This window comes from Marmota marmota, unplaced genomic scaffold, assembly GCF_001458135.2.
Source record: "Marmota marmota marmota unplaced genomic scaffold, marMar, whole genome shotgun sequence".
Classification (NCBI taxonomy): domain Eukaryota; kingdom Metazoa; phylum Chordata; class Mammalia; order Rodentia; family Sciuridae; genus Marmota; species Marmota marmota.
In genome coordinates, this window is record NW_026000242.1 from 12,298,772 (window position 1) to 12,324,822 (window position 26,051).

At 36.8% G+C, this 26,051-nt stretch overlaps 1 protein-coding gene across 7 annotated transcripts in view; it reads left to right on the forward strand.

Moving 5' to 3' along the window:
• Positions 1 to 26,051, forward strand: part of Alg9 (ALG9 alpha-1,2-mannosyltransferase) — an 86,740-nt gene that overhangs the window by 43,733 nt on the left and 16,956 nt on the right. For all 7 annotated transcript variants that reach the window (XR_007344551.1, XR_007344553.1, XR_007344552.1 and 4 more), the window contains exon 14: positions 22,005 to 22,135. Coding sequence is in view for 4 of the 7 variants with exons in the window: in XM_015489899.2 (XP_015345385.1) it covers positions 22,005 to 22,135 (131 nt within the window). In the remaining 3 variants the exon portion in view is untranslated. The remainder of the gene's footprint in view (positions 1 to 22,004; positions 22,136 to 26,051) is intronic.

Sequence of the window (26,051 nt, forward strand, 5' to 3'; positions counted from 1 at the left end):
ATTTTTTTTTTTTTTTTTTTTTTTTTGGCATCTCTTTCCAATTTGCAATAACTATATCTGAAATCCAGTTGGAGTGTTTATATCACAGTTTATTCTTTTACTTATTTTCTTATCAAATACTTTATGATGGTAAAATTGACTTTGAGACATGATTCCTGGGCATGTACCTCATGACCAAAGATAGAAGTGGACTTACTGCTTCTGTCCCAGAGGTGATGAATAACTAGTAATAACTAAAAACTAATAACTAAAAACTATGAGGGACTGACTCTGTGCTGTACTGATGTGTGAGAGTTGAGAAATTATCACTGCAATCTCAAACTCTGACAATGTTTCCATTGCAGACAATATTTATTTTATTACTGCTTAGCTCTCCTTGGTTCATGCCTCCCCTGACAAAATGCACACCTTGTATTATTGGTATCTTAGCCTCTATCTCAGGTCCTTTTTTCTTTGAGGATATGTATTTTTGTTTACTTTTGTGGTGGCATTAAGTTGTCATTCTTCACATGTTTATTGATGTAAACAGTGTAAAATCTATGATCATTAAGTTAACTTGAATTTCCTCACCATTACCTGTTTTTCTTTGGCTTAGAGGTACTCATTTGTTCTTCTCCAAAGCTTCTAGTGGGTTGGTTAGAAATGGAAAATAGTCACATTTCTTTCAAAATGAGTCTTAAATGCTTGTGTTTTACAAAATTTTAAATTAAGGCATATTTTTAGCTTCGACAGCTGGTTGATATGTAGCCTGTGACTAATGAAATGAAACACATTTTTGTTTCACGATCATGTGTTAATGTCACCCTACAATTTTGTTATTTTTGATGCAAGAAAGAATGATTAAATCTGAAGAAACAAAAAAAATGAGCTCTTTGCTTACACTTAAGGCAGATTTAAATCTAGTCTTTTGATTTTTGAATTGTAGATGATGTAGTTATGGAGCATAATCTCAGATTTTGCAGTATGAGATATTCATAAAATTGAGAAAAGAAACTATTCTTTCTGATTCTAATCCAACTAGTATTACTTTAGCTTTTAGAGCCAAGGGGCAGTAGATATTTGGTGATACCAGGCGTTTAGACTGAGGAATTGCAAACTAAAAATGGGTTTTTACTAAAATGGTATATGTAACATGATCCAGGTTTTGTGAGGAAAGTCAATGTCTGCAGAGGAAAAGGTCTGGAATATTCACTGACAGGTTGGTGGTGATTTTATTTGGATAAGAGTGGTGTGATTCATTTATTTATTTATTTTTGTACTAGGGATTAAACCCAAAGGAGCTCTACCACTGAACTACATCCCCAATTATTTTTTTTTATTTATTGCCTTGAGACAGGGTCTTGCTAAGTTGCTGAGGCTAGCCTCAAACTTGGCATCCTCCTGCCTCAGCCTGCCAAGTCACTGGAATTATAGGCATGAATCATCACACCCTGCCACATAAGTGATTTTTAAAAGTACTTTTTTCTTACATTTTTTAATAATAAATCATATTGTACTTTCATCATTCAAGAAAAATAAATAAAGATAGTAGGTTTATAGACATCAAACCTTTGAAACTGCCTGGAAGATCTATCTGAGGTGTCATTTAAAAACCACTTAGCATGTTGTCAGTGATCTGAGTTTCTGTCTAGGCACAAGGAGAACTTTCAGCTCAATATTGAGAGAATTTTTCTGTTAAGTCATTTTTTGCCTCTTAGCCTTTGGCCTCTTAACTAAATTAATTAAGTCCTTATATTTAAGGGCTAAGGTTGTAGCTCAGTGGTGGAGCGCTTGCCTAGTACATGTGAGGCACTGGATTCAATCCTAAGCACCACATATAAACAAACAAACAAATAAATAAAGGTTTTGTGTCCATCTACAACTAAAAATAGTTTTTATTTTATTTTTTGAATGTGATAAAGCTTTTAATGAAGAATTTATTCTTTTTTTGCATTTTATTTTATTTATTTATTATTTGTTTTAAGTAGTTACACATGACAGTACAATGATCTTGACATATCATACATTTGAATCAGATGGGGTATAATTTCTCATTTTTCTGAGTGTACAGGTTGCAGAATCATATTGGTCATACAGTCACGTATATACACACAGCAATAATAATGTTTATTTTATTCTGCTGTCCTTCCTTTCCCCCCTCCCCCTCCATCACTTCTCTCCACCCAATCTAATGTGACACACTTCTTTTTTTTTTTCCCTCACATCGTCATACATGTATTCTGTATAACAGTAAGGGTCTCCTTCCATCTTCCGTGCAATTCCCCTTCTCCCTCCCTTTCCCTCCCACTTCTCTTCCCTATTTAGTGGTAATCTTCTTTTCATGCTCTTCCTCTCTATCCCATTTTGAGTCAACCCCTTATATCAGAGAAGACATTTGACATTTGTTTTTTAGGGATTGGCTAACTTCACTTAGCATAATCTGCTCTAATGCCATCCATTTCCCTGCAAATGCCATGATCTTGTTATTTTTTAGTGCTGAGTAATATTCCATTGTGTATAAATGCCACATTTTTTAATCCATTCATCTACTGAAGGACATCTAGGTTGGTTCCACAGTCTAGCTATTGTGAATTGTGCTGCTATAAACATTGATGTGGCTCTTTTTAGGTCTTTTGGGTATAGTCCAAGAAGGGGAATAGCTGGGTCAAATGGTGGTTCCATTCCCAGCTTTCCAAGGAATCTCCAAACTGCTTTCCAAATTGGCTGCACCAATTTGCAGTCCCACCAGCAATGTATGAGTGTATTTATTTCACCGCATCCTCACCAGCACTTGTTGTTGTTTGACTTCATAATGGCTGCCATTCTTACTGGAGTGAGATGATATCTTAGAGTAGTTTTAATTTGCATTTCTCTGATTGCTAGAGATGGTGAGCATTTTTTCGTGTATTTGTTGATTGATTGTATATCCTCTTCTGAGAAGTGTCTGTTCAGGTCTTTGGCCCATTTGTTGATTGGGTTATTTGTTTTTTTGTTGTTTAACTTTTTGAGTTCTTTGTATACCCTAGAGATTAGAGCTCTATCTGATGTGTGAGGAGTAAAAATTTGTTCCCAGGATGTAGGCTCCCTATTCACCTCACACATTATTTCTCTTGCTGAGAAAAAACTTTTTAGTTTGAATTCATCCCATTTGTTGATTCTTGGTTTTAACTCTTGTGCTATAGATGTCTTATTAAGGAATTTGGGGCCTGACCCCACGTGATGAAGATTAGGGCCAACTTTTCTTCTATTAGATGCAGAGTCTCTGGTTTGATTCCTAGATCCTTGATCCATTTTGAGTTAACTTTTGTGCATGGTGAGAGAAAGGGATTCAATTTTATTTTGTTGCATATAGATTTCCAGTTCTCCCAGCACCCATTTATTGAAGATGCTATCCTTTCTCCATTGCATGCTTTTAGCACGTTTGTCTAATATAAGGTAGTTGTAACTTTGTGGGTTGGTCTCTGTGTCCTCTATTCTGTACCATTGGTCTACCAGCCTGTTTTGGTGCCAGTACCATGCTGTTTTTGTTACTATTGCTCTGTAGTAGAGTTTAAGATCTGGTATAACTATACCACCTGTTTTACTCTTCTTGCTTAGAATTGCTTTAGCTATTCTGGGTCTCTTATTTTTCCAGATGAATTTCATAATTGCTTTTTCTATTTCTGCAAGGAATGCCGTTGGGATTTTGATCAGAATCAAAAGTCTTTAGGGGCTGGGGCTAGGGCTCAGTGGTAGAGCGCTTGCCTAGCATGTGTGAGGCCCTGGGTTCGATTCTCAGCGCCACATACAACCAAATAAATAAATAAAGGTCCATCAATAACTAATAAAAATATTTTTTAAAAAGTCTTTACATTTAAGTCTATCTTTACTGCTCTTTCTGCAAACTAGATTTAGATTGCTTTAAAGAAATAGATGTGGTTTACCTATTTGTAAGCTCTGAGGAATAACTTTTTTAGAAACCCAACTAAAGAGGATAACTGTAGTGGGTAAGGCAAATAGACTATGTTAAATTCTTCCAGGCAGGAATGAAATTAAAGAATCAAATCTTAAATAAAATAAATTTACCTATTGTTGGGGTTTGGACAAAAGCTTTGTCTGTTTGGTTAGGATGCTAGATACTGCCTGTTGACTGGGGCAGTCCCAACAGTCCTGGGTCACTGGCTTACAAAGACAATGATCTGAAACTTTAGTAGCACAATATTGTTAATCTCCAATCCTTTTTGTTCATAGTCATTTTGAAATGTTTTTTTAGCATCATAATCATCAGCTGTTTCATCTACCCATTCACTCAACTTATTGTTGTTTCTGATTGTGCTGAAAATAGTCTTGTCACTTAAGAAGAGTTCCTAACAGAAAAGGGGGGTGGTGGTGTGATAAATTGGTGAAACCACAAATGATAGGAAAAAATTTAAATTTCTATAGTCACTATTCTCTGACAGATTTAACATTTGGTATTCATAAAATAAAAAAAAAACCATGTTTTGAAAAGGGAACCATAGGAAATACGAACTTACAGAAATTAAAAATAAGATGATGGAGATTTTAAAAATTAGTAGAAACCAGACACAGTAGCATGCTACTGTAGTCCACTACTAGGAGAGGCTAAGGCCAGAGGATCACTTGAGCCAAGAGTTTGAAACCAGTCTGGCCAATATAGCAAGATGCCATCGCAAAAACAAACAAATTAAAAAAAGTGAGTATGTGATTAGAGAGTAAAGTTGAAGCACTCTTCCATACCATGAAAACAACATTGAAAACCAAAGAGTAAAGAAATTAGGAAAGGAACAGTAATATCTAGCATGTAGCTAGTAAGAGGTCAAGAAGGAGAGAATAGGCGAGGGGCTGGGATTGTGGCTCAGTGGTAGAGTGCTCGCGTAGCACTTGCAAGGCCCTGGGTTCGCTCCTCAGCACCACATAAAAATAAAATAAAGATAATGTGTCCACCTACAACTAAAAAATAAATATTAAAAAAATAAGAAGGAGAGAACAGGTGAAACAGAGTAGAGAAGATTGCCAAAGATCATGTGAAAAAAGTTCTCAGAAGTTCAGGTCAATAGTTTTCAGGTTGAAAGAGCCTAAAGAGTAAACTTGAAATGATGAGTGAGAAAAGATCCATATCAAGATTATCAAGTACAAAAAGAAGTTAGTGTGCATTATTATTTGATAATTTAAAAAAATCAAAAGCTACCAGGAGAAAAAACACTGGAAGAGTTGTGAGTAGTTGTTTCTGGGAGGCTGGTCCCCGAAATATGAAGGGTCCTGATGATTTTTTAAGCAGTTTTGTGTACTACTTAAGATTTTTAGTTTGTGTGCTTTTATTGTTTTGATAAACCTAAAGATGAATTTAGAGTATTGTAGGAGAGTCAGACTATTATTATTCAAAGTGTAAAATGAGTGCTATTATATGCTGTGGGAATATAGAAAGAGCGAGAGGAATCTTCCTGCTTCTCTATTTGGGGATAACTTCACAAAAGAGGTGGCAGAGGAGCTGGATCTTAGAGGATGATTTAAGAGTTCTCTAGCAGAGGAAGGGGCTATTGACATTCTAGCCGAAGGGAAGGGCATATGCAAAGGCTTAAAGTATGCCAGAATATTGTTTAAGAGAAATTCAGTGGTTTGAGGTTTCTAAGTTTTAGTTAATTGGGCGTAAGCATATTTCATTTATTCCCTGTTTCATTCACTTTCACATATAATTTATATAACTACATTCTTCACTAAATTATACATTTATTTAAGGACAGTAGTTTACATCTTTGTCCTTAATCTTTGAAATTGACACAGGACCTAGAACATAGAACTTTACACAACAGATGATTTTTTAAAATTTTTTTACTAAAATAGCTGGGTGTGGTGGTGCACACCTGAAATCTCAGTGGCTCTGGAGGTTGAGGCAGGAGGATCATGAGTTCAAAGCCAGACTCAACAACTTAGTGAGGCCCTAAGCTAAGTTATTCTAAATAAAAATATAAAAAAGGGCTGTGGATGTGGCTCAGTGGTTAAGTGTCCCTTGGTTCAATCCCTGGTACCCTAAATAATGATAATAATAAAAATACAGAACTAGGGGTGGGGATGTGGCTCAAGCGGTAGCGCACTTGCCTGGCATGTGTGGGGCGCTGGGTTTGATCCTCAGCACCACATAAGAAAAATAAAAATAAAGATATTGTGTCCGCCTAAAACTAAAAAAAAAAAAAAAAATACAGAACTAGGGCTGGGGATATAGTTCAGTTGGTAGAGTGCTTGCCTTGCAAATATAAGGCCCTAGGTTCAATCCCCAGCACCACAAAAAAAAAAAAAAAAAAAAAAAAAAAAAAAAAAAAAANCTTTGTAAAGACTCACAGACGTAAGTGAACGAAACAGGCTAGGTAGAAGAAAAAAAGCCTGGGACTCAAGTCTACCTTAACTTATTTTCTTCTACCTAGCCTGTTTCGTTCACTTACGTCTGTGAGTCTTTACAAAGATAATTTATTGTTCCCATAATGCCAGTGTTTTCTAATTTACCACCTTTTTTCCCACCTAGTCTGTCAAACCACTTTTCTGTCTGCTTATCTGTTTTCTATGGAAAAAAATCTCCTTTGAAAAGTAGAGACTCAATATAGTAATCACCAGAAAAGTGATCATCTTCAGTTCTTTTCCACCGCCTAGCTCTTCTCAACATTTCAAACCAGAAACAAGACATGTAATTTCAATATAGATTGATGCAAATCTCTTTTTTTAAGATTTTTTAAAAGATCTTTACTTTATTTATTTTATCTATTTTTACATGGTGCTGAGGATCAAACCCAGTACCTCATATGTGCGAGGCAAGCGCTCTACTGCTGAGCTATAACCCCAGCCCCTGATGCAAATCTTAACCTGGGTAGACCTTCACTTATTTAATTTACATTCTTTTAAATAACTGAAAAGTTTTGGGTTTAAAAAGACAAGCAAGTCTGGTGTGGTGACACAAGCCTGTAATCCCAGCAGCTCAGAAGACTGAGGCAGGAGGACTGCAAATTCAGCCTCAGCAATTTAGGTCCTAAGCAACTTACAGAGACCCTGTCTCAAAATCAAAAGTAAAATGGATTGGGGATGTAAGGTCAGTGGTTAAGTGCTCGTGAGTTCAATCCCTGATACCAAATAAATAAATAAGTAAAATAAAATGACAAACCAGGTGTGGTAGCACATGCCTGTAATCCCAGTGAGTTTGGAGGCTTAGGCACGAGATTGCAAGTTTGAGGCCAGCCTCAGCAACTTAGCAAGACTCTGACTCAAGATAAGAAATAAAGAGGTCTGGGATGTGGCTCAATGGTAAGCACCCTTGAATTCAATCTCTGGTACCAAATTTTTTAAAAAGACAGTTTTCCTTAGATGGCAAAATATATACCAGGAACTGATAAGAATGTCGGTTAATTGATTAAACAGAGAAAATGATAATAGCAAAAGATTTTATAATTGAGTTTTTCCAACTCTGGATAATTGAAAATTAACTTCCCATTATTTTTTTCAGTTATGCTTTAGTATAATGGCTTTATTCTGTAGGCTAGATGCCATTTAAAATTTATGTATCTGACATTGTCTATCTTGAATAGTAAGCTTCTAAAATGCAGTTATCTATCTCTATATGTGTCTTCTTTTGGTCCCCTTTTAAACTGTAATGAGAACATAAACACCTTAAGGAAAATAAAGAAATTTTTGACAAAAATGATATTGAACTTTTTGGATACTTAAAAAGTATTACTTAACTCTAAAGTAGAACTTCTCTAAAAAATTTTTTTGTTGTTGTTTATTTCTTAATTTAGTACTTCTTTCTTTCTTTCTTTTTTTTTTGGTTCTAGGGATTGAACCCAGGAGCACTTTATCATTGAGCTACATCCCTGTTTTTTTGTTTGTTTGTTTGGTTGGTTGTTTGGTTTTTTTCTCTTTTCTTTTTTAAAGATAGGATCTCTCTAAGTTGCCCAAGGATCACAAATTGCCTGAATTTGTGATCCTCTTGCCTTAGCCTCCTAAATTGCTGGGATTATAGGTGTGTGCCGCTATACTTGGCTAAGGCCTTTCTTTTTCCTTTAATTTTTTTTTTAGTTATTGATGGACCTTTATTTCATTTATTTATTTATATGGGGTGCTGAGAATTGAACCCAGTGCCTCACACATGCTAGGCAAGCGCTCTACCACTAAGCCATAACCCCAGCCCAAGGCCTTTCTTAATGATGGTAATGACAGTGACTTTAATGATGGTAATGACAGTGACTTTTTTTTTTAAATTGTAGTTAGACACAATACCTTTATTTATTTATATGTGGTGCTGAGGATCAAACCCAGGGCCTCGCACATGCTAGGCGAGCGCTCTACCACTGAGCCACAACCCCAGCCCTGACAGTGACTTTAATCATAAATACTAATGAATTTCATATTGTCACACAAATATAGTCTTCAGATATTTTCCATAAATTGATATTTTTGAGTACAATTTGGGAAAAAAAAAAAACCCAAACCTGAATTAGTTGCTATAAAACAAATCACACAATCTCCCATGATTTCTCAATTTTCTAATCTGCATTTTTATATAAAGTAGGAGGTCTGTTTATATTGCATACATTGTTGAGAACTAAGTGATATAATCAGATTGGGTTTCATTGAGTTGCAATTCAACCATCCTGGATGTTCATCCCCTTATACTGATCTTACAAGGTGGTCAATAGTTTCTTTCTCCCCCTCCCTTTTTTAAAAAAATTTATTCATTCTTTTTTTTTTTTTTTTTTTGTGATGGGGGTCTTGCTGTGTTACTTAGTCTGGTCTCAAGCTCCTAGATTTAACTGATCTTCCTGCTTCAGTCCTCCCAAGAGCTGGGATTACAAGTGTTCGTCACCACTCTTGACTACAAATAGTTTCATTTCATTTAATACTTATCATCACTTGGTAGTGACTGACTGGAGCCCGGGATTAAAAAGCATGAGACTGTGTTTAAACTCAATAGAAGAATGCCACAATTGATTACTGAAGTCTGACACAAACAGTAGGAAGGTGTATTAGTCCATTTTTTGTTACTATAATGAGATAGCTAAGGCATACTAACTTTATAAAGAAAAGTTTCTTGAACTCACAGTTTTGGAGGCTGAATGTCCAAACAGCATGGCACAGGCTGTGGCAAAGGGCCCTTTTGACGTATCACCTCCTAATGGATGGCAAAGGCAGGAACTTGTGTGGGAGGAAGAGATCCCATTAATAGGCAGGAAGACAGAAACTGGGATCCCATTGGTCATGAGATCCCCTTCCCAAGGTCATGACCCTCATGACCTTATTAAGGACCTCTTTAAGGTCCTTATTTAACCTATTAAGGATCTCCTATTAGGCCCCACAGCTTAACTGTCCCACCTCCCAAAATAACCACCCTGAGGACCAAGCTTCCAATATGTGAACCTTAGTGGGGACAGACAATATCCAAACCATAGCAAAGGGAAACAACTGTCAGAGCTTTCTGTATTTGTTATCATCCAATTTCAGGTTAGATTTATGTGGTAATTCTAGGCTTTGTAGGTAAGACATGATGTATTCCCAAATCATGTCTTTTATGTTGATAAAACACTTAGAGGAGTTGTGGCTCAGTGGCAGAACACTTGCCTAGCATGTGTGAGGCACTGGGTTTAATTCTCAGCACCGTGTATCAATAAATAAAATAAAGGGGCTGGGGTTGTGGCTCAGTGGTAGAGTGCTCGCCTAGCACGGGCAGGACCCAGGTTTGATCCTCAGCACCACATAAAAATAAAGGCATTGTGTTGTGTCCATCTACACCTAAAAAAATAAATATTAAAATAAATAAATAAATAAATAAAATAAAGATTCATTGACAACTAAAAAACTTGGAATTCAAGAAACTCTATAAAAATTTAGAATATTTCAAGTATGCAAGCTCACAAAATTCTTCTAACCCTTTCAATATTTAACAATAATAATATATTTTTTTCAGTTTTGTTTTTTTAGTACTTGGAATAGAACCCAGGACCTCAGGCATACTAGGCAAATGCTCTACCACAAGCCATAAACACTGGTTTTATTTTTTATTTTTATTTTTTTAAAATATTTATTTTTTAGTTGTAGTTGGACACAATACCTTTATTTCATTTATTTATTTTTATGTGGCGCTGAGGATCTATCCAGGGTCGCGCATGTGCGAGGCGAGCGCTCTACCGCTGAGCCACAACCCCAGCCCCTTAAAATATTTTTTTAATTTATTTTTTAGTTTTAGGTGGACATAATATCTTTATTTTTATGTAGTGCTGAGGATCGAACCCAGTGCCCCATGCATGCTAGGCGAGAACTCTACCACTGGGCCACAACCCCAGCCCCTAAACCCTGGTTTTAAATAGCTCCTTGACATTAACAAATTGAGAGAACTTAATAATCTTCTTTTGCCTTTACCATTCATGATAAATACATATCTTGTTTATTTTTGTTTTTGACACAGTTTCTCACCACATTGTCCAGGATGACCTTGAACTTGAAATTCTCTCATCCTGTTGAGTAGCTGAGATTACAGGCATGTGCTACCATGCCTGGCTCAAATATGTATCTTCTATGTTTAGTATAAGAAGTAAGACATAGACTTTCTAATTGCTCACATCACGGTAGTATAAAAAGCAGATCCTGTATATTTTCTCCCTCTAGCACAGAGCTGTCTTTTAACATAGTAATAGCATCTAATGATGAGTAGCAGTAGTTCAGAAAAGAGTAGAATCAACCATGTGATGTGTTTTTACAGTTTTAATTAATTTTTCAACAGTGGTCTTTTCTAGAATTGAGGGAATCTTAGTGGTTTATAGTCCACACCTTTTAGAGGCATGGTAAAACCTCTCATACTAGGTTAAGTGACTTTCCCAAATCACAGAGCCAGAATTTAGCAGTCCCATTTTCTAACAAAAGTCAAATATTAGATAGATTTAAATATGAATAGCACTTAGTTAGAGGCAGAGGATACAGAGCATTATTTTTGCTTTTCTCTGTTAGTTTGGAGAGTTGCCTGCTTCAAATACTAGTTTAATTGTGTGCTGATATAATCCATATCCTAACTTGCCTGGGCATTGCAACAAGATTTTTCTTTTGTTACTATTTATAATAAAAAATTCTGACTAAGGGCTAGGGTTGTGGCTTGGTGGTAGGGCTCTTGCCTGTTATGTGTGAGGCACTGGGTTCATTCCACGGCACCACATAAAAATAAACAAATAAAATAAAGGTATTGTGTCCATCTACATATATATATATTTTTTTTTACTAAAGTGAAGTTAAGAGGTATCTTCTTAGAGAAGTTCTTAACATGCAGAAAGTTCTGCAGAACTACAGAGTTTGACTTGGTTGTCTCTTAACATCTTGTCTACATAATGACAAAACCAAGAAATATTTCAAATTGGAATTTGGATTCACGCTATGATTTAAATATGTCCCCCAAGTTCATGTATGGAAATTGATTTCCTATGAAGTACTGTTAGGAAATGGGGCCTAGCAGAAGGTGTTTGGGTATGGGGTACCATCCTCTTGATGCAATTGTTGAGAGAATGGTTTTATTCATGAAAGAATGAGTTTAGCCCTCTCTTGCTCTTTTGCCCTTATCCTCCTTTAACCCTTCTGCCATGTGATGCCTTCTGCTGTAGGATCAAGTGAAAGAAGGCCCTTATCACGTGCTCATGCCTTGATCTTGAAATTCTCAGCCTTCAAAATTATGAGGAAATAAATTTTTGTGCTGAATCAATTATCTATTGATAATTGTTATAGCTGAACAAACAGATAACAACAGTTGCTCTTAACTGTGATTTTTTTGTTTATTTCTGTTCCCTTTGGGTTCTCTAATTTCCTTCTTAGTAGCAGAAGCACACTCATAGATCTGAATGGAGTGGTGTATTAGGATCACAGTAGTGGAATCCAAAAGGCTTAGTCAAAATTAGTAGTCAGTTTACTGGAGCTTGAACTCATTTTGTTAATTAGAGATGCTTAATAGATTTATTATAATATGATTTGCTCTCTATTATACAATATTATGGAGGAAATAGATTGTCATCCAGGGGCTAGAAGCTCAGGGAAGAAATTTTTGGCATTTATAGATACTTGGTCGTAGTTTTGAACAACTTGGTGTTTGAAGTATTCAGCATCCTGGTGAAGCTAGTTACCATTTCTTCTTCAAATAACTTTTGGACTGCCTGATATATGCCAGGTATGGTACCAGGCACCATGGATGCAATGGTGAAAAATGAAAAACCCAATCCCTTCACAGAGCTTGTAGTACTCAGCTATAAAAAAGCCTGGCCTTTGATTCATTTCCTCACAGAGGAATATAAGGAGAAATGGTAAATCAAAATTTGTTATATGTTTGGAAAGAATTCTCAATACTGCCTTAAAATTGAGTATTAAATTAATAGCATATGTCAGCCTTTGTTGCTGTTGGATTGCTTCAGTTAGTACCAAATTTTACTTAGCTATGGGCAAAATGTCTAAATGGTGTTTTCATCTGTAATCCTTGCTTGCCTTGGAAGTTACAGGGCAATTGATTTCAAATGATCTTTTACATTATGGTTTGAGACTCTTAAATAGGAGTGTTTACTGCAGTTGTTTACCAGAAAACTTTGAGTGACATCTGAGAAATAAGATCTGTCTTATATGTAGAGATGGTTTCTCTGTGATGTTCCCTGAACTTTACGTTGGCTTTGCCAGAGATCTCTATTTTTACAGTTGTGTGCGTCATTGTTGTTTCCAGCTGATAGATGTCTGAATGCAAATTCACATCCTTCCTGTTTTAGAACTTGTGGGGCTTGGCTTCAGCAGCTGGATAGACAGCAGGGAGGTCACTGAGAATAGAAGGTTAGACTATTAATTCTTTCCTTGTCCCCATACAACATTCTGTGTTAAATTTATTTGCTACATTAGTTGAAAGCATTCCAGCTGTTACATTTTCTTGGTCTTCAGCCTCCTTACAGCCTTTCTGTTTAGTTTGAAATCCACTCTCCTACCCTGATTTTCAAAACTGTGTACTTCTTTGCTTCTGCTCTTGTGTTCTCTCTAGTGATCCATTCTGTTCTTGCATCTTTTACCTATTTTTTCTGCCAAGTATGAATAGCAATTTCCAAAGCTTTTTCTGAGGCCTTCTCTTCCTTTCTGTTCCCTTCTCAACCTCCCTACCCTTTCACCTTTTCTTTTTTCCTTTACTTCCTCTCAGTTTTTCAAAAGCATTCTTGTGTCCATTTGCTAAATATACATTTACTTGGCACCTGTGGTGTGTTTTACTGTACTAGGGTTTTGGAATATAGGAGTGAATGAGATAGGCACAGCCCCAGCCTTCATAGCATTTACAGTGAATTTACCAATTAATTCATAGATCGTAGTTGTGAAATATTTTGAGAACTACTGGTTGATGTAAGAACATGTAATTTGGCAATCTGTTATAGTTTAAGTGATCAGTGAAGTATTCCTTAAGGAAATCATTTTCAGCCAAGATCTGAAGTTGAGTAGGATTTGTGAGGTGGCAGCAGAGCATGTTCCAGAAAGCAAGTCCCTCTCAGTATTCTAGTCATATCTGTCCTTTATTTGAATACACCATGCTTCTTCCCACTTCACTAGGTATGATATGCAAGTTACCGTCTTTCCTCAATCCCACCTAAACTAATTCTTTACTGTAATCCCCTTTCCTCCCCAGTTCACTGAATTAAAACTTTTTTGTGTCCTTGATTTCCTTTGAAATAGATTTGAGATTTTCTCTTTCTTCTTTATTTTTTGAGACAGGATCTCATTAAGTTGCCCAGCCTGTCTTCAAATTTATGATCCTGCTTCAGCCTCCCAATTAGGTAGGATTGTAGGTATATGCCACTGTGCCCAGTGAAGACTCAGTTTTTATCATTTTACTCCTTGGCTAAAAAACCTAGATTGCTGATGCACAAGATCCAGATTCTCCTCATTTGGGTCCTTCATTATCCTCCTCAGACTTTCCAGTTTTCTTTCTCAGCCCACACCTTTTAGGACCAGCAGATATTCCTCTAGTTCCCCCTGTAAACCATGCTCATTTTGCTCTTTTTGCCTCTTCCTTTCTGTTCTCCCTTTAACTTTTATCATCATCTTCAGGAAAACCTTCTTTCCTTCTGTTGTTGTTTCCAGTACTTGGGATCAACCCCAGGGCCTCACACTTGCTAGGCAAGTGCTCTACCACTGAGCCACATCACCAGCCCTTCAGGAAATCTTTTCAACTGCCGTGGCCCTCAGCAATCTCTTCTGTTCTGAACTGATTGCTCTTACTCAATTTTCATATATGTTAATGTCATTTTCTGATCTAAATTATGAATTTAAGAATGGGGACTAGACTTACATCAGTTTTGTATTCTTCAGTTTAGGATTCACCAAATAGGTACTTAATGCTTTGATGATGCCCACAGATTGATTTGATTTGATTTAGTGGTTATTAATTCATTTTTTAGATATCATCTTTAAAAAAATCTTTTTATTTTTAATGTGGTGCTGAGGATAGAGTCCAGTGCCTCACATGTGCCAGGCAAGTGCTCTACCACTGAGCCATAACCCCTGCCCTATTGATTCATTTTTAACAAGGGACTGTGAGTGGCTAATGTTGTCACTTTTCTATCCTACATGTTGAGTTTAACTGAAATGAACAGTAGATACCAATCTAGATTGAAACAAGAAAATAATTCATTTTAGTGGGCTCTACTACTCCAGGGTTATTTTCTATCAGTTAAATTCTCATATTTACAGAACCTGGCAAAAATTTCTTTTAATATTATAGCTATTTCTATAGTTCTTGAAGTTTACAAGTTTTATTTAAATGATTTAATTTAAAGAAATTAAATTTATTTAATTTATCCTCATCACAACTTTTTTGAGTTAAGTGACATTATGTTCATTTTACATAACAAGAAATTGAGGTATCAAAAACATAAATAACGGTCACCCAGCTAGTTCATAGTAGAGCTCTGACCTGAATGTAGGCCCACTGACTTTAAACTCCTTTGCTAATAACCTTAGTTTTCTTAATCAAGAACCTGCCCTACCAGGTGTAATAGTGCATATCTGTAATCCCAGTGATTACCTCTGGAGGTTAAGGTAGAGGATCACAAGTTCAAGGCCAGCCTTGGTAATTTAGTGAGACCCTGTCTCAAGAAAAAAAAAAAAAAGGACTGGGAGATGTTGCACAGCACAGCACCTGGGTTCAATCCCCAGTACCAAAACAAAACAAAAAGAACTTGCCCTTGGGCTGGGCTGGGGATGTAGTTCACTAGTAGAGGACTTGTCTAGCAGGTATGAAGTCCTGAGTTCTATCCATAGCCCTTGATCAGTAGTAGTACCTAACCATTGTCTTGTGAGGACCTTTGTCATTGTGTGTTTTAGTTTTTAGCAGTTTCTTTCCCGAAAGGATGATAAAGAAATTAATTTTTTTTAATGGGTTAGGGATCCCAATGATTTTGCCTTGGCATCTTTCTAAGACTTTAACTTAGAAAGAATTTATATGGAATTTACTTATGAATAAAGTGATGATTGAAGCCTAAACTGACTGATGTAGTTCAGTATTAATTAGTTACTACCTATATCTCCAGTAGGCTGTGTACTCAGCACCAAATCTCGATGCCTGGCTTTTTCTAGTCAAGTATTAAAATGTATTACCAGGGCTCCTTCTGCAGAAGTGTCTATGAGTGAGACCATAAAAGTCTCTGCCTCTTGCTGGTTTTGTCTGATTACAGAGGCATGGCACTTGTAGAATTTAAAAACTTATTTTGTGTTCTTACAATGCTTAGGAGCTACAGAGTGGGTGTTCAGACAAAAAAGCCTACTTACTGAAGTGTTTATGCAAAGGATCATTTTTAGAGAGTTATGTGGAATGGAATTGGGTCTGACGTCAGTATTCCATGTGTTTTCTCTCCCTTGGAGGAATAGCCCATATGTAGAGATAGATGTGAGACTTAAGTCTTTTTTACATATAAATAAAGCTGGAGAGAATGAGAACTTCACTGTAAAGTAGAAGTTAGGAAAGAAAACAGCTTATGTAAATGAGAGATGACCAAGTTTCTCTCTCTCTCTCTCTCTCTTTTGTACTGGTGATTGAACCCAGGATGTTTTACCAAATTATCAAGGCTGGCCTCAAACTTGGGATCCTCCTCCCTTTCTCCTGAGTTGCTGGGATTACAGGTGTGTACCACCATGCCCAGCTTCGAGTTTCTTCTAAATGCACTTTTTTAAACCTTAAGTCATGTATAATCTATAAACTAAATGTACAGTATAATTTGATAACAATAGAGCAGGTACTTGTGGGACTATCACCAAGGTCAAATAATAGAACATTCTAACCTTCTAAAAGTTCCCCCTGTTAGTTCCTTTTGATCCCTTCCCACAACCACACTTTCAGTGGCAGTCTGCTGACTTTTATGGTGATAATTTCCTGAATTTATCTTTTGATTCACTATTTCATTATACATCCCTAAATGATTCAGTTAGTTTTGCCTGAATCATCCTATATTTATTCTTTTATGTTTTGATCTATCACTTAATATTTGTTTTAATAATCATACTTGTTATTATATATATCTGTTCTTAGTAAAATATTTTATTGTACTAAAATTTATTTATTATTTTACTATTGATGAATGTTTGGTTGTTTTCAGTCTGAGTCAACTACAAATAATATCACTTTGAACATCAGTGAACTCATTTTTTGATGTAAGCATTTCTGTTGGCTATACTTGAGCTTGAACCATATGAAAACCATTTTTGTGGATCAAACATATTGATCATATGGTATTACTGATCATTAGATCACATCATATGATACAATGTCTAGATTTAGGTATTAAATAATTTCCTATGATTGTTGGATTTTAGGATATAAACATTCAATTTTAGTAGATTCTACCAAATAGTTTTCTAAAGACTTTGTATCAACTTAATCTCTTATCAGCAATGTATATATAATTGTTGCTCCACATTCTGGCCAACATTTGGTATTATAATTTTTCATTGTGGTTTTACTTTGCATTTTCTGGGTACTAATGAGATCAAGCACTTTTTCATTTGTTTTGGCTTTGAGGTACCTATTCAAATAATTTGCCATTTATTTATTTATTGTAGATGGATACAATACTTTTATGTTATTTATTTATTTTTATGTGATGCTGAGGATTGAACCTAGTACCTCATGTGTGCTAGACAGGCACTCTACCACCGAGCTATAGCCCCAGCCCTTATTTGACCATTTTTAAAGATTTGACTATATCTGATTGTTTAGCAAGAGTTCTTATATATTTTAGAAATAAATACTTGATGGTTAAATGTTGCATATATCTGCTCCTGTCCTATGCTCATCTTTTCTTTCTCTTAATGGTACCTTTTGATGAACAAATATTCCCAATTTTAATATTATTTCCAAGAAGTTTGATTTTGTTTTTTCTCTTTTAAGTCTACAGTCCATCTAAAGTTGACTTTTGTGTGTGGAGTGAGGTTGAAGTTAGGTTCCATTTTTCCCCTAATGAATATTCAGTTATGCCAGCACCAGTTCACAAAAGGACTGCCCTCTCCCCACTGCTTTCTGGCATTTGTCTGCCATAAATTGGGGTCTCTATATGCCTGCATGCTAAGCTGTCTATTCTGTTTCATTGGTCTAGTCCTGAATCATTAACTTCCTGTCATAATTACTATAGCTGTATGGTAAGAAAGCCTCTCATCTTATTTTTCCCCCAGTTCTTCAAACAAGTTTAATCCTATATAATTCCAAGACATTTTCTTTTTTTAAACAAATCTACACAGGAAACATTATTTTTAAATATAAACAATAACTTAAATGCCCTATCTTGACTACATGGAAAGCGTGTGGCATCTTTGCTGAGTCTGAAAGGAGGGCTGCCCAGATGACTCGTGAGAGGAGGTTAAGAGGAATCTCTTCCTAGGACCTTGGTATTGTGAGGGCCTTCCTGTGCCTATTCCCTGGGACACAAGGCAAACCTCCTTCCTTGCAGTTGAGTGCAGTCCAGGAGCGATCAAGTCCATCATCTTTTTTCCTGAGTGCAGATGTTCTTGTTGAAACTGCCAAGCTGAGAGGACTGCTTCATAGCCCTCCCTCTTGTAGTCAGAGACGGTGTAGTCTGTGAGCTGCACCCACCGACTGATGGCAAGGGCTGCTGCTCTCCTGCCACTTTATGACTGCACACATACCATGTGCCCTGCAGCATGCCATCTCTCTGCACATAGTAGTTATGAAATGAGTGGACTTGGGCCCCCAGCAGTGCACCCAAACCCATTCACTGAACTGACCCTGTAGGCAGGGGCCTGCCTCAGCCTCTGCTGTCACCCAAAGCTGTGTTATTCTGCTTATAGTGCAGGGAGGAGTACAGCCAGGGATCACTTTTTTTTTTTTTTTTTTTTTTGGTAGTGGGGATTAAACCCAGAGGCACTTTACCACCGAGCTACATCCCAGCCCTTTTTATTTTTATTTTTTTGAGACAGGGTCTTACTAAGTTGCTAAATGCTGGCTTTGAACTTGCAATCCTCTTGTCTCAGCCTCCTGAGCCAGAGATCACTTTTCATGACAAGATGCTGCAACTGGCCATGGTCAAGTTTTGGGTGTTGAGGCCAAAGTGCCTGCTGGCCTAGGGGAATCTCCCAAGGGTCCCTGGCTTTCAAGCCTCACTCCTTTCAGATCAGAAGCTGAGCCATAGACTGGGGAGAGAAGATTTAGGCTGGCCTCAGCCCTCCTCTGGCCCGCGAGCTGCTCCTATGATGTTATTCTCATATTCTTTTTTAAGAGTGCCTTGGCTATTCTTATTCTTCTGCATTTCCATGTACGTTTCAGAATTAACATGTAAAGTTTCATGCTGGGTTTCTGTTCTCCCGACTATAAGGCTCAGGGGTCACTCCAGGTAAACTGGGCTAACTGGGCTGTGCAAAATAACCACACAAGAGACACAAATACCTTTTTCTTTGGGGTCACTGTGATGGCTCCTCTGACCTTAAGGGTCCACTGGAAGAGAGAGAGAGAGAGCATCGCGTTGACCCCCTTTTATTGAGGAGAAGCTATTCAAATGAGGCAAGGAGTCAGGTTTCAGGGGGCTGAGTCTATCTTCATGATGTCCACTGTCAGCAGGATGATTGACACTTGGGTAGGTCACACCCAAGGGCACAGTAAGAGAAGGGGACGCACACAAGGCACTTCCATGGAAGATTCTATCCTAAACAGGGCAAGGGGTTATATTTCAAAGGAACAGGTGAGCATAGCTCCACCCATGGGGCTGTAGCAAGACACACCCATGCAGGAGACACCAACCCTCTAACCCAAGAAGGGTGGGGAAAGCTCTGCCACATTTCTGTGATTGAATGCCTCAGCACCCAGCCAGGGAGTGTGACTCAGTCACATGTGAGGTTGGTCTCCCACAGTTTCACAAGTCTGTGGGAATTTCGGTTGTTTATAATCTACCAATTTATTTCGAATTGACATCTTTATAATAGTTTTCGTCTAGGAATAAGGTATATCCATTAATAAGTTCTACTTTATTGCCTCTCAAACATTTTTCGAGGTAATATTTGTTATTTCAATTTTTTTAATTGAAAATAAAATATATATATAACAAAACTTACCATTTTAAGTGTATAATTTGGTGATTTTTATTACATTAATAATATTGTGCAACTATCACTAATTTCTAATTTTAGAATATTTTCATCACCTCTCTTTCCTGAGAAACCCATACCTATTAAACTGTCATTCCCCCAGTCACTAGAGACCTCTGCTTTCTGTCTTAGAGGATTTGTCTGTTCTGGACGTTTCATGAAAATGAAATTATTTAATACTGGCCTTTGGTGTCTGATTTCACTTATAAGTGTAATGTTTTTAAAGTTCATCCATGGTATAGTATATATCAGAATTGTATTCCTTTTTATGGGAATACTATTGTTTTGTATGGATGTCTCACATTTTAATTATGTGTATATACCACATAAAGTCATTAGCTGATGATCATTTGTCAATGAAATTTCATAATGTTTTTAACAGAGCAGTCTCCCGCCTTTTATTATATTTTCAAATTCTTGTAAATTATACTGTTGTTTATTTAGTTTATTGATGTATACAAAAATATATGATTTTGATTTTTATATCCTGTGAGTGTAAAGTTTAATAAACTGTGTTAGTAATTGCAGAAAGTTGCTGGGTGCAGTGGCATGTGCTGTAGCCCCAGCTTTTCTGGACACTGAGGCAGGAAGACCACTTGAGCCCAGGAGTTGAGTTCAAGACCAGCTAGGGCAACATAGAGAGACCCTGTCTCAAATCCAAAAATATTCTCTAGATTCTTCTGGACTTTATATATATATCAGTCATATCATAATGAATGAGTTTTGTTTCTTTTTTTCTATGTTTTCTCCCAGTTGCTTCTTTCTTTAAAAGAAGACAGGTTAATGCTGCCTAGAACCTCTAGCATGATGTTGAACAGAGCAGTGATAGCAGGTAGCTGTGACTTATTCCTAATCCCAAAGGAAAAGCTTCAACTCTTCACCACTAAATATGAGATTTGCTATAGATCTATTTGTGTCTTAGGTGGTCTCTATTTTAGCTGAAGGCTGACAAACTGAAAGGGCTTTCTGGTGTCAGTTTTTGTATGTTTTTTGTGGTGCTAGAGATTGAACTCAGGTCCTTGAACATGCTAAGCAAACATTTTAACACTGAGCTATACTACAACATCAGCTCTGGTTTTTTTTAAGGAAAATTTAGATGAGCTCCTTAGAAAACTTTGCCTATGATTCAATTTTTTCACTCTTGAGATATGGCTTTTGAAGTCATACTGACCTAGTTCCAAATATGGCTCTGCTATATGCTCATATGATTTTGTGAGGAATATCCTTTTAGGCAGAAACTGTCATATTTATTTGTTTCTGCATCCTTAGTTCTAATTTAATGTCTGATACATCACAGGTACTTAAAATGTGTATGTTAACAATATGAAGTTAATTTGTCTGAGTCTTGACTACCTTATTTATAAAATTGGAATAATTCCTTATAGGCTTCATTATGATTATTTAAAAATAATATATGTAACATAGTTGGCATGTAAAAAGCATAGAAATGATTAGTTTCCTTGAGATTTAATTTTCTTTAACTGATTACATTAGTAATCTGTTTTTCCATCTTTAGGAAAGAAGTTTCTCCTAGAAACTTTTTTAAAAAACTTTTTAAAAACTTAAAATGTTTAAAAATTCTCCTGTGGTTGCTAAATATTCTGATGGCTTGGAGATGAGAGGGAGAATTTGATTCTAATTTGAAATGAACTTTTTAAGAACAGAAGGAACCTACAGATGGTGTAGTATGATCCATTGAATTAGTCAATTTTGTGAAAAACATAGTACCAACCTGCTTTTAAATGAATATATTAATATTCTACTATGAGTTCTGGTGAATTCATATTGTTTGCAACTAAATGACTCTAGTTCTGCTAAAACATATTTTTCATAATCTTCTTCACCCATGCAGTTCTGATATCTCAGTTGTACTAAACTTTTGCTGCAGGAACAGTTCTGATGTCTTGGTGTCAATTATGTTGACTTTTCAAAGGAGATGATACACATGATATTGCTATACCATCCATGAGGTACAGTGTATCCTTCATGGCTCTGTCAGAAGTGTCAGGCTTCCTCACATATTAGCTTTTGAATTTAGTCATGCCCTTTTGTTGTCTGGAATAGAGGTGATAGATTGGAATGGGGCAACAGTAAGCGGAAAGGAGGTTTTCCAGAAGTAACTTGTAGACTCAAGATGACTTCAAAAGTATCCGTGGGACTAGAGGGATTTAAGAAGCCAAACTATAAAAAGACCACCTAAAGCTTATATACATGTTTCCCCACCAATCAGTAATCTAAATAATACCCTTCCACTCCTATTTAAGTGAAGAAAGCACAGGTTACATTGTCTGAGGGCATGACTGTTTGTTCCTCTAAAACCCTGTGGAAATTCTTAGGATTGTAATTAATGTTCCCTACCCTGCAGGGACCTTTGCAATTACTGATGAAAAGTTGGCCTTTCTCCATTTCAGATTGACATCAGCAAATGTCATTATTTAGTGGATTTGGACACAATGAGAGAAACACTGCGGGAGCCGAAATATTTATCCAATCGGGAAGAATGGATCAGCTTGGCCCATAGACCATTCCTTGATGCTTCTAGGTATGTGGCTTTAATCCTAAGAGAAATACTAAGAACAATAGGGTGAAAAATGGATTATAGGATTAAATAGCTACTTCAGTCAGCCAGGACTGGAAGTTATCATTTCTTTTTTAAAAAAAATGTTTTTGTCATTTCCTGAGAAATCTTAAGAATGCTCTTTTTCAAGGCACCTGGAAACAAAGTATACTGAGGTATCATTCAGATGAAAGGCTTCTAAGTAATGCAGACGGGTCAACTGTGGAAAACTCAAATAAATCAGTGTTCAATACTGATTATTTTTGGTAGTCAACTTAAGCTACGTAAACTGAGAGTATTCTGACACTATTAGGAAGATTGTGTCCTTGAGAAGCTAGAGGTTCATGTCTATAATTTCCAGTTTCAAATCTCAGTCAGCATTGGGATAGGTCGTATTAGATCTTAAATAGAGACACCAAATAAACCAGGGCTTGTCTGACTCTTCAGAAAGGTCTCAGAATGAATGATAGGAGATCAGGAGATTCAGGTGTAGGAGTGAAGGGAATGGTGATTTGGTGGTTTGGAGATGGACAGGAGAAACATACAATAAATATAATAAGACAAATTATATAGTATATTAGAATATGATAAATGCTAAGGGAAAAGATTAGCAAGTTCAAAGGACTGAGAGTTAACTAGAGCTAAAGGCTACATACACCTTTAGCTACATGGTTAGGGTAGGCTTCACTGAAAAGATGGTGTTTAAACAAAACCTTTGAACAAGGGAGGAAGGAAGGCATGTTGGTACCTGGTGGAAAAGCTGTGAAAAGACTTTGGTGAGGAAGCAACAATAGGAGGTTAGTGAGGCTGGAGCTGAGCAGGAGTGAGGAATGACAGGCTCTGTGGCCAGGGTGTATTTTTCTAGTTATGTATAGCTGTAGCCACACTAGTAAGGCACAGATTAGGTAAACTTAACAGGGTTGATTTTTTTTTTTTTTAAATACAACTTTATTGAAGTATAATATATAAGCCATTTTTAGTGTACAACTAAATAATTATTAGTATTAGTAAATTCATCAAATTGTATAATCATTACCACAATTTACTTTTATTATTTTAAAAACCATTTTACTTACTTTTATCTTTTTGTGGTGCAGGGAATGGGACTTGGGATTTGATTGGCTGGGCAAGTGCTCTACTGCTAAACTACAGCCTCAGTCCTAAAATTCTATTTAACAACATTTTCATCTTCCAGTAAGATCTCTTTTTCCCACTCCAAATACCAGGGATCCACTAATCTATTTACTGTTTACATATATTTGGCTTTTCTGTATTTTTTGTTTTCCATGGTGCTGGGAATGGAACCCAGGGCCTTGCATATGCTAGGCAAGTACTCTTCCATTGAGCTACATTTCCAGCCCCTACTCAGCATGTTTTTGAAGTCCATATGTATTATAGCATATATCATAAATTTTCCCTTTTTATTGCTTAATCCTATTATTATTTACTTCTAAATCATGAATATACAAGTTGGTGGACATTTAGATTATTTGTATTTTGGGGCTATTATGAATAATACTGCTGTTATGATTAATATGTGCACATTTCTGTATATGGATTTGGATTTTAGACAAGAAATTTTAACAAGCAGGTGTGGTAATGCACACCTGTAGTCCCAGACACTTGGAAAGCTGAGGAAGGAGGATCACAAGTTCAAGGCCAGCCTTGGTAACTTAGTGAGACCCTGTCTCAAAATAATTTTTTTTTTCCCATTTGGTATAGGGTATTGAACTCAGGCACTCAACAATTGAGCCATATCCCCAGTTCTATTTTGTATTTTTAATTTAGAGACAAGGTCTCACTAAGTTGCTTAGTGCCATGTGTTGCTGAAACTGGCTTTGAACTTGCAATCCTCTTGTCTCAGCCTTCCCAGCTGCACCACTGAGCCCAGCCCAGCTTTCAAAATACAATTTTTAAAAAATAGCTGGGGATATAACTCAGTGGTAAAATGCACCTGGATTCGAGCCCTAGTACTGCCAAAAAAAAAAAAAAATTAACAAAGTGTGAGAGGGGACAGAGAAGTTGGTTTACGCAGGGAAATGATTTAATGAGTGGTATTGCTTTAACTTGGCAGCAAGGGATATGGCAGAGGGCATTTGGTGGGTGAGAGACAATGAAAGGTGTTGAGATGTGGGATGCTCAAAACAAATTGGGGTAGCAACATAAGTGAGCTGGAAGAGTGATGCAGCAGTGATGGTGTGAAGGTCTGTACCTCACCCGCGTTCTTGCTGTCTGGCTTTTTTTTTTTTTTGCTGTAGGACTTGAGATAGGTAAGAGCCTTTAGTTTTCAGTTGAGACCTGAGTTTGGAAAGATGGCTAGCTCTGAGGGAACAGCAACTCCCAGACAGTTCTCAGTTCTGGTGAACTGAGGAATGCCTTCAGAGGGGTTTTATTTCTCATAAATTGTACTCAGGGCATCATTTTCATGACCTATGCTAAAGTCATTGGCTTGCAACTTGAAGAGGCATGGTTCACATGGAGGTGAGCAGAGCACAGTGAAGACAGTGTGGGGTTTGAACCTGTGAATTTACTCCTGGCCACTTGCTTCTAGTACCTCTCTCTGATTCCCAAATTTCCTCATCAGTTTAACAGAATTAACAATATTTTATCTACTTTATGGGGTTGTTGTAAGGATTAAATGAGCGAGGAAAAATGAAAGTGCTTTTAAATTCTAAAGTATTATTGAAATGTCAGATCTTTCAATTAATTAGCAAGCTGCCTAGGGTTCCAAAATTATGCTGATTTTCTTTAAATTTCTCTTCCTCAGCTTTTCCTGCTATTTATTCGTCTAACTACAGAAACAGCAGGATCCTACAGTCCCCTGCCACAGCAATTTTTATTGCCAGCACCATGACATCTCATGTTGCTGACTTTGGACCAATTAAGTTAGATGGTACTGTCAGAATCTGTAAGCCTCAGAGCTTTCACACTGAGGTTATGTGTGCAGTGCTTTGGGGTACATGATCCCAAAATGCCTCAAACCTATTCACTAGGACTGTTAACATTTTCTCTGTCTTCTAGAAATGATTGCTTTGTACTTGAGCAATTTACATAACAAGGAGAAATAATGGTACCTTCCAGATGAAATGGTCACTCATGTTTTAGACTTTAGATCAGATGGGGCAATAGACCTGCCTATTCTCTAGCTCTTTCTTTGGAACGGGCAAGGTTTTAGTAAGCTTGTGCATATAGTCACCTGGTTTCTTCAGAAATGTAAGTAGATTGATTTCTCAAATGTTTAAGTCCCTAAAATCTTAATCTGCTTTCTTTATGTTCGTTTCTTTGAGATAATTTATTCTATCTTCCATTGTTCATCTGTCTTTCTATTCATCATCCATCCAGTCAGCAGATGTTTATAGTATACTGGCAGGTTCTATGATGGATCACAGGTAGACGGTAATGATCAGTATACACCAAGTTTCTGTCCTCTTGAACCCTACAATATAATGAAAAGGCTGGCATTAGATAGATAGTTATACAAATCAACATGGAATTATCAAATGTGTTAAGTGCTTAAAGGACATGTATTGGGTGCTGTGGGAAGAGTGAGCAACAGGGAGGTGCCAGAGTCTCTTGTTAAGTTCTTAAGCCAGCTGGTTAAGCAGGTTTGGAAATCAGAAAGTCTTCATTGAATATCTATTATGTGTGTCTTGCCATAGAGCTAGATTAAACCTAGGGGTGCTAAACCACTGAGCTACAAACCAGCCCCTTTTATTTTTTTATTTGAGACAGGGTATTGCTAAGTTGCTTAGGGCCTTACTAAATTGCTGAGGCTGGCTTTGAACTTGTGATCCTCCTGCTTCAGCCTCCTGAATCCCTGGGATTATAGGCATGTGCCATCACACCTGGCAGAGCTAGATTCATAAAAATATGTAAAAGAGGTAATTACAGACACACTTTG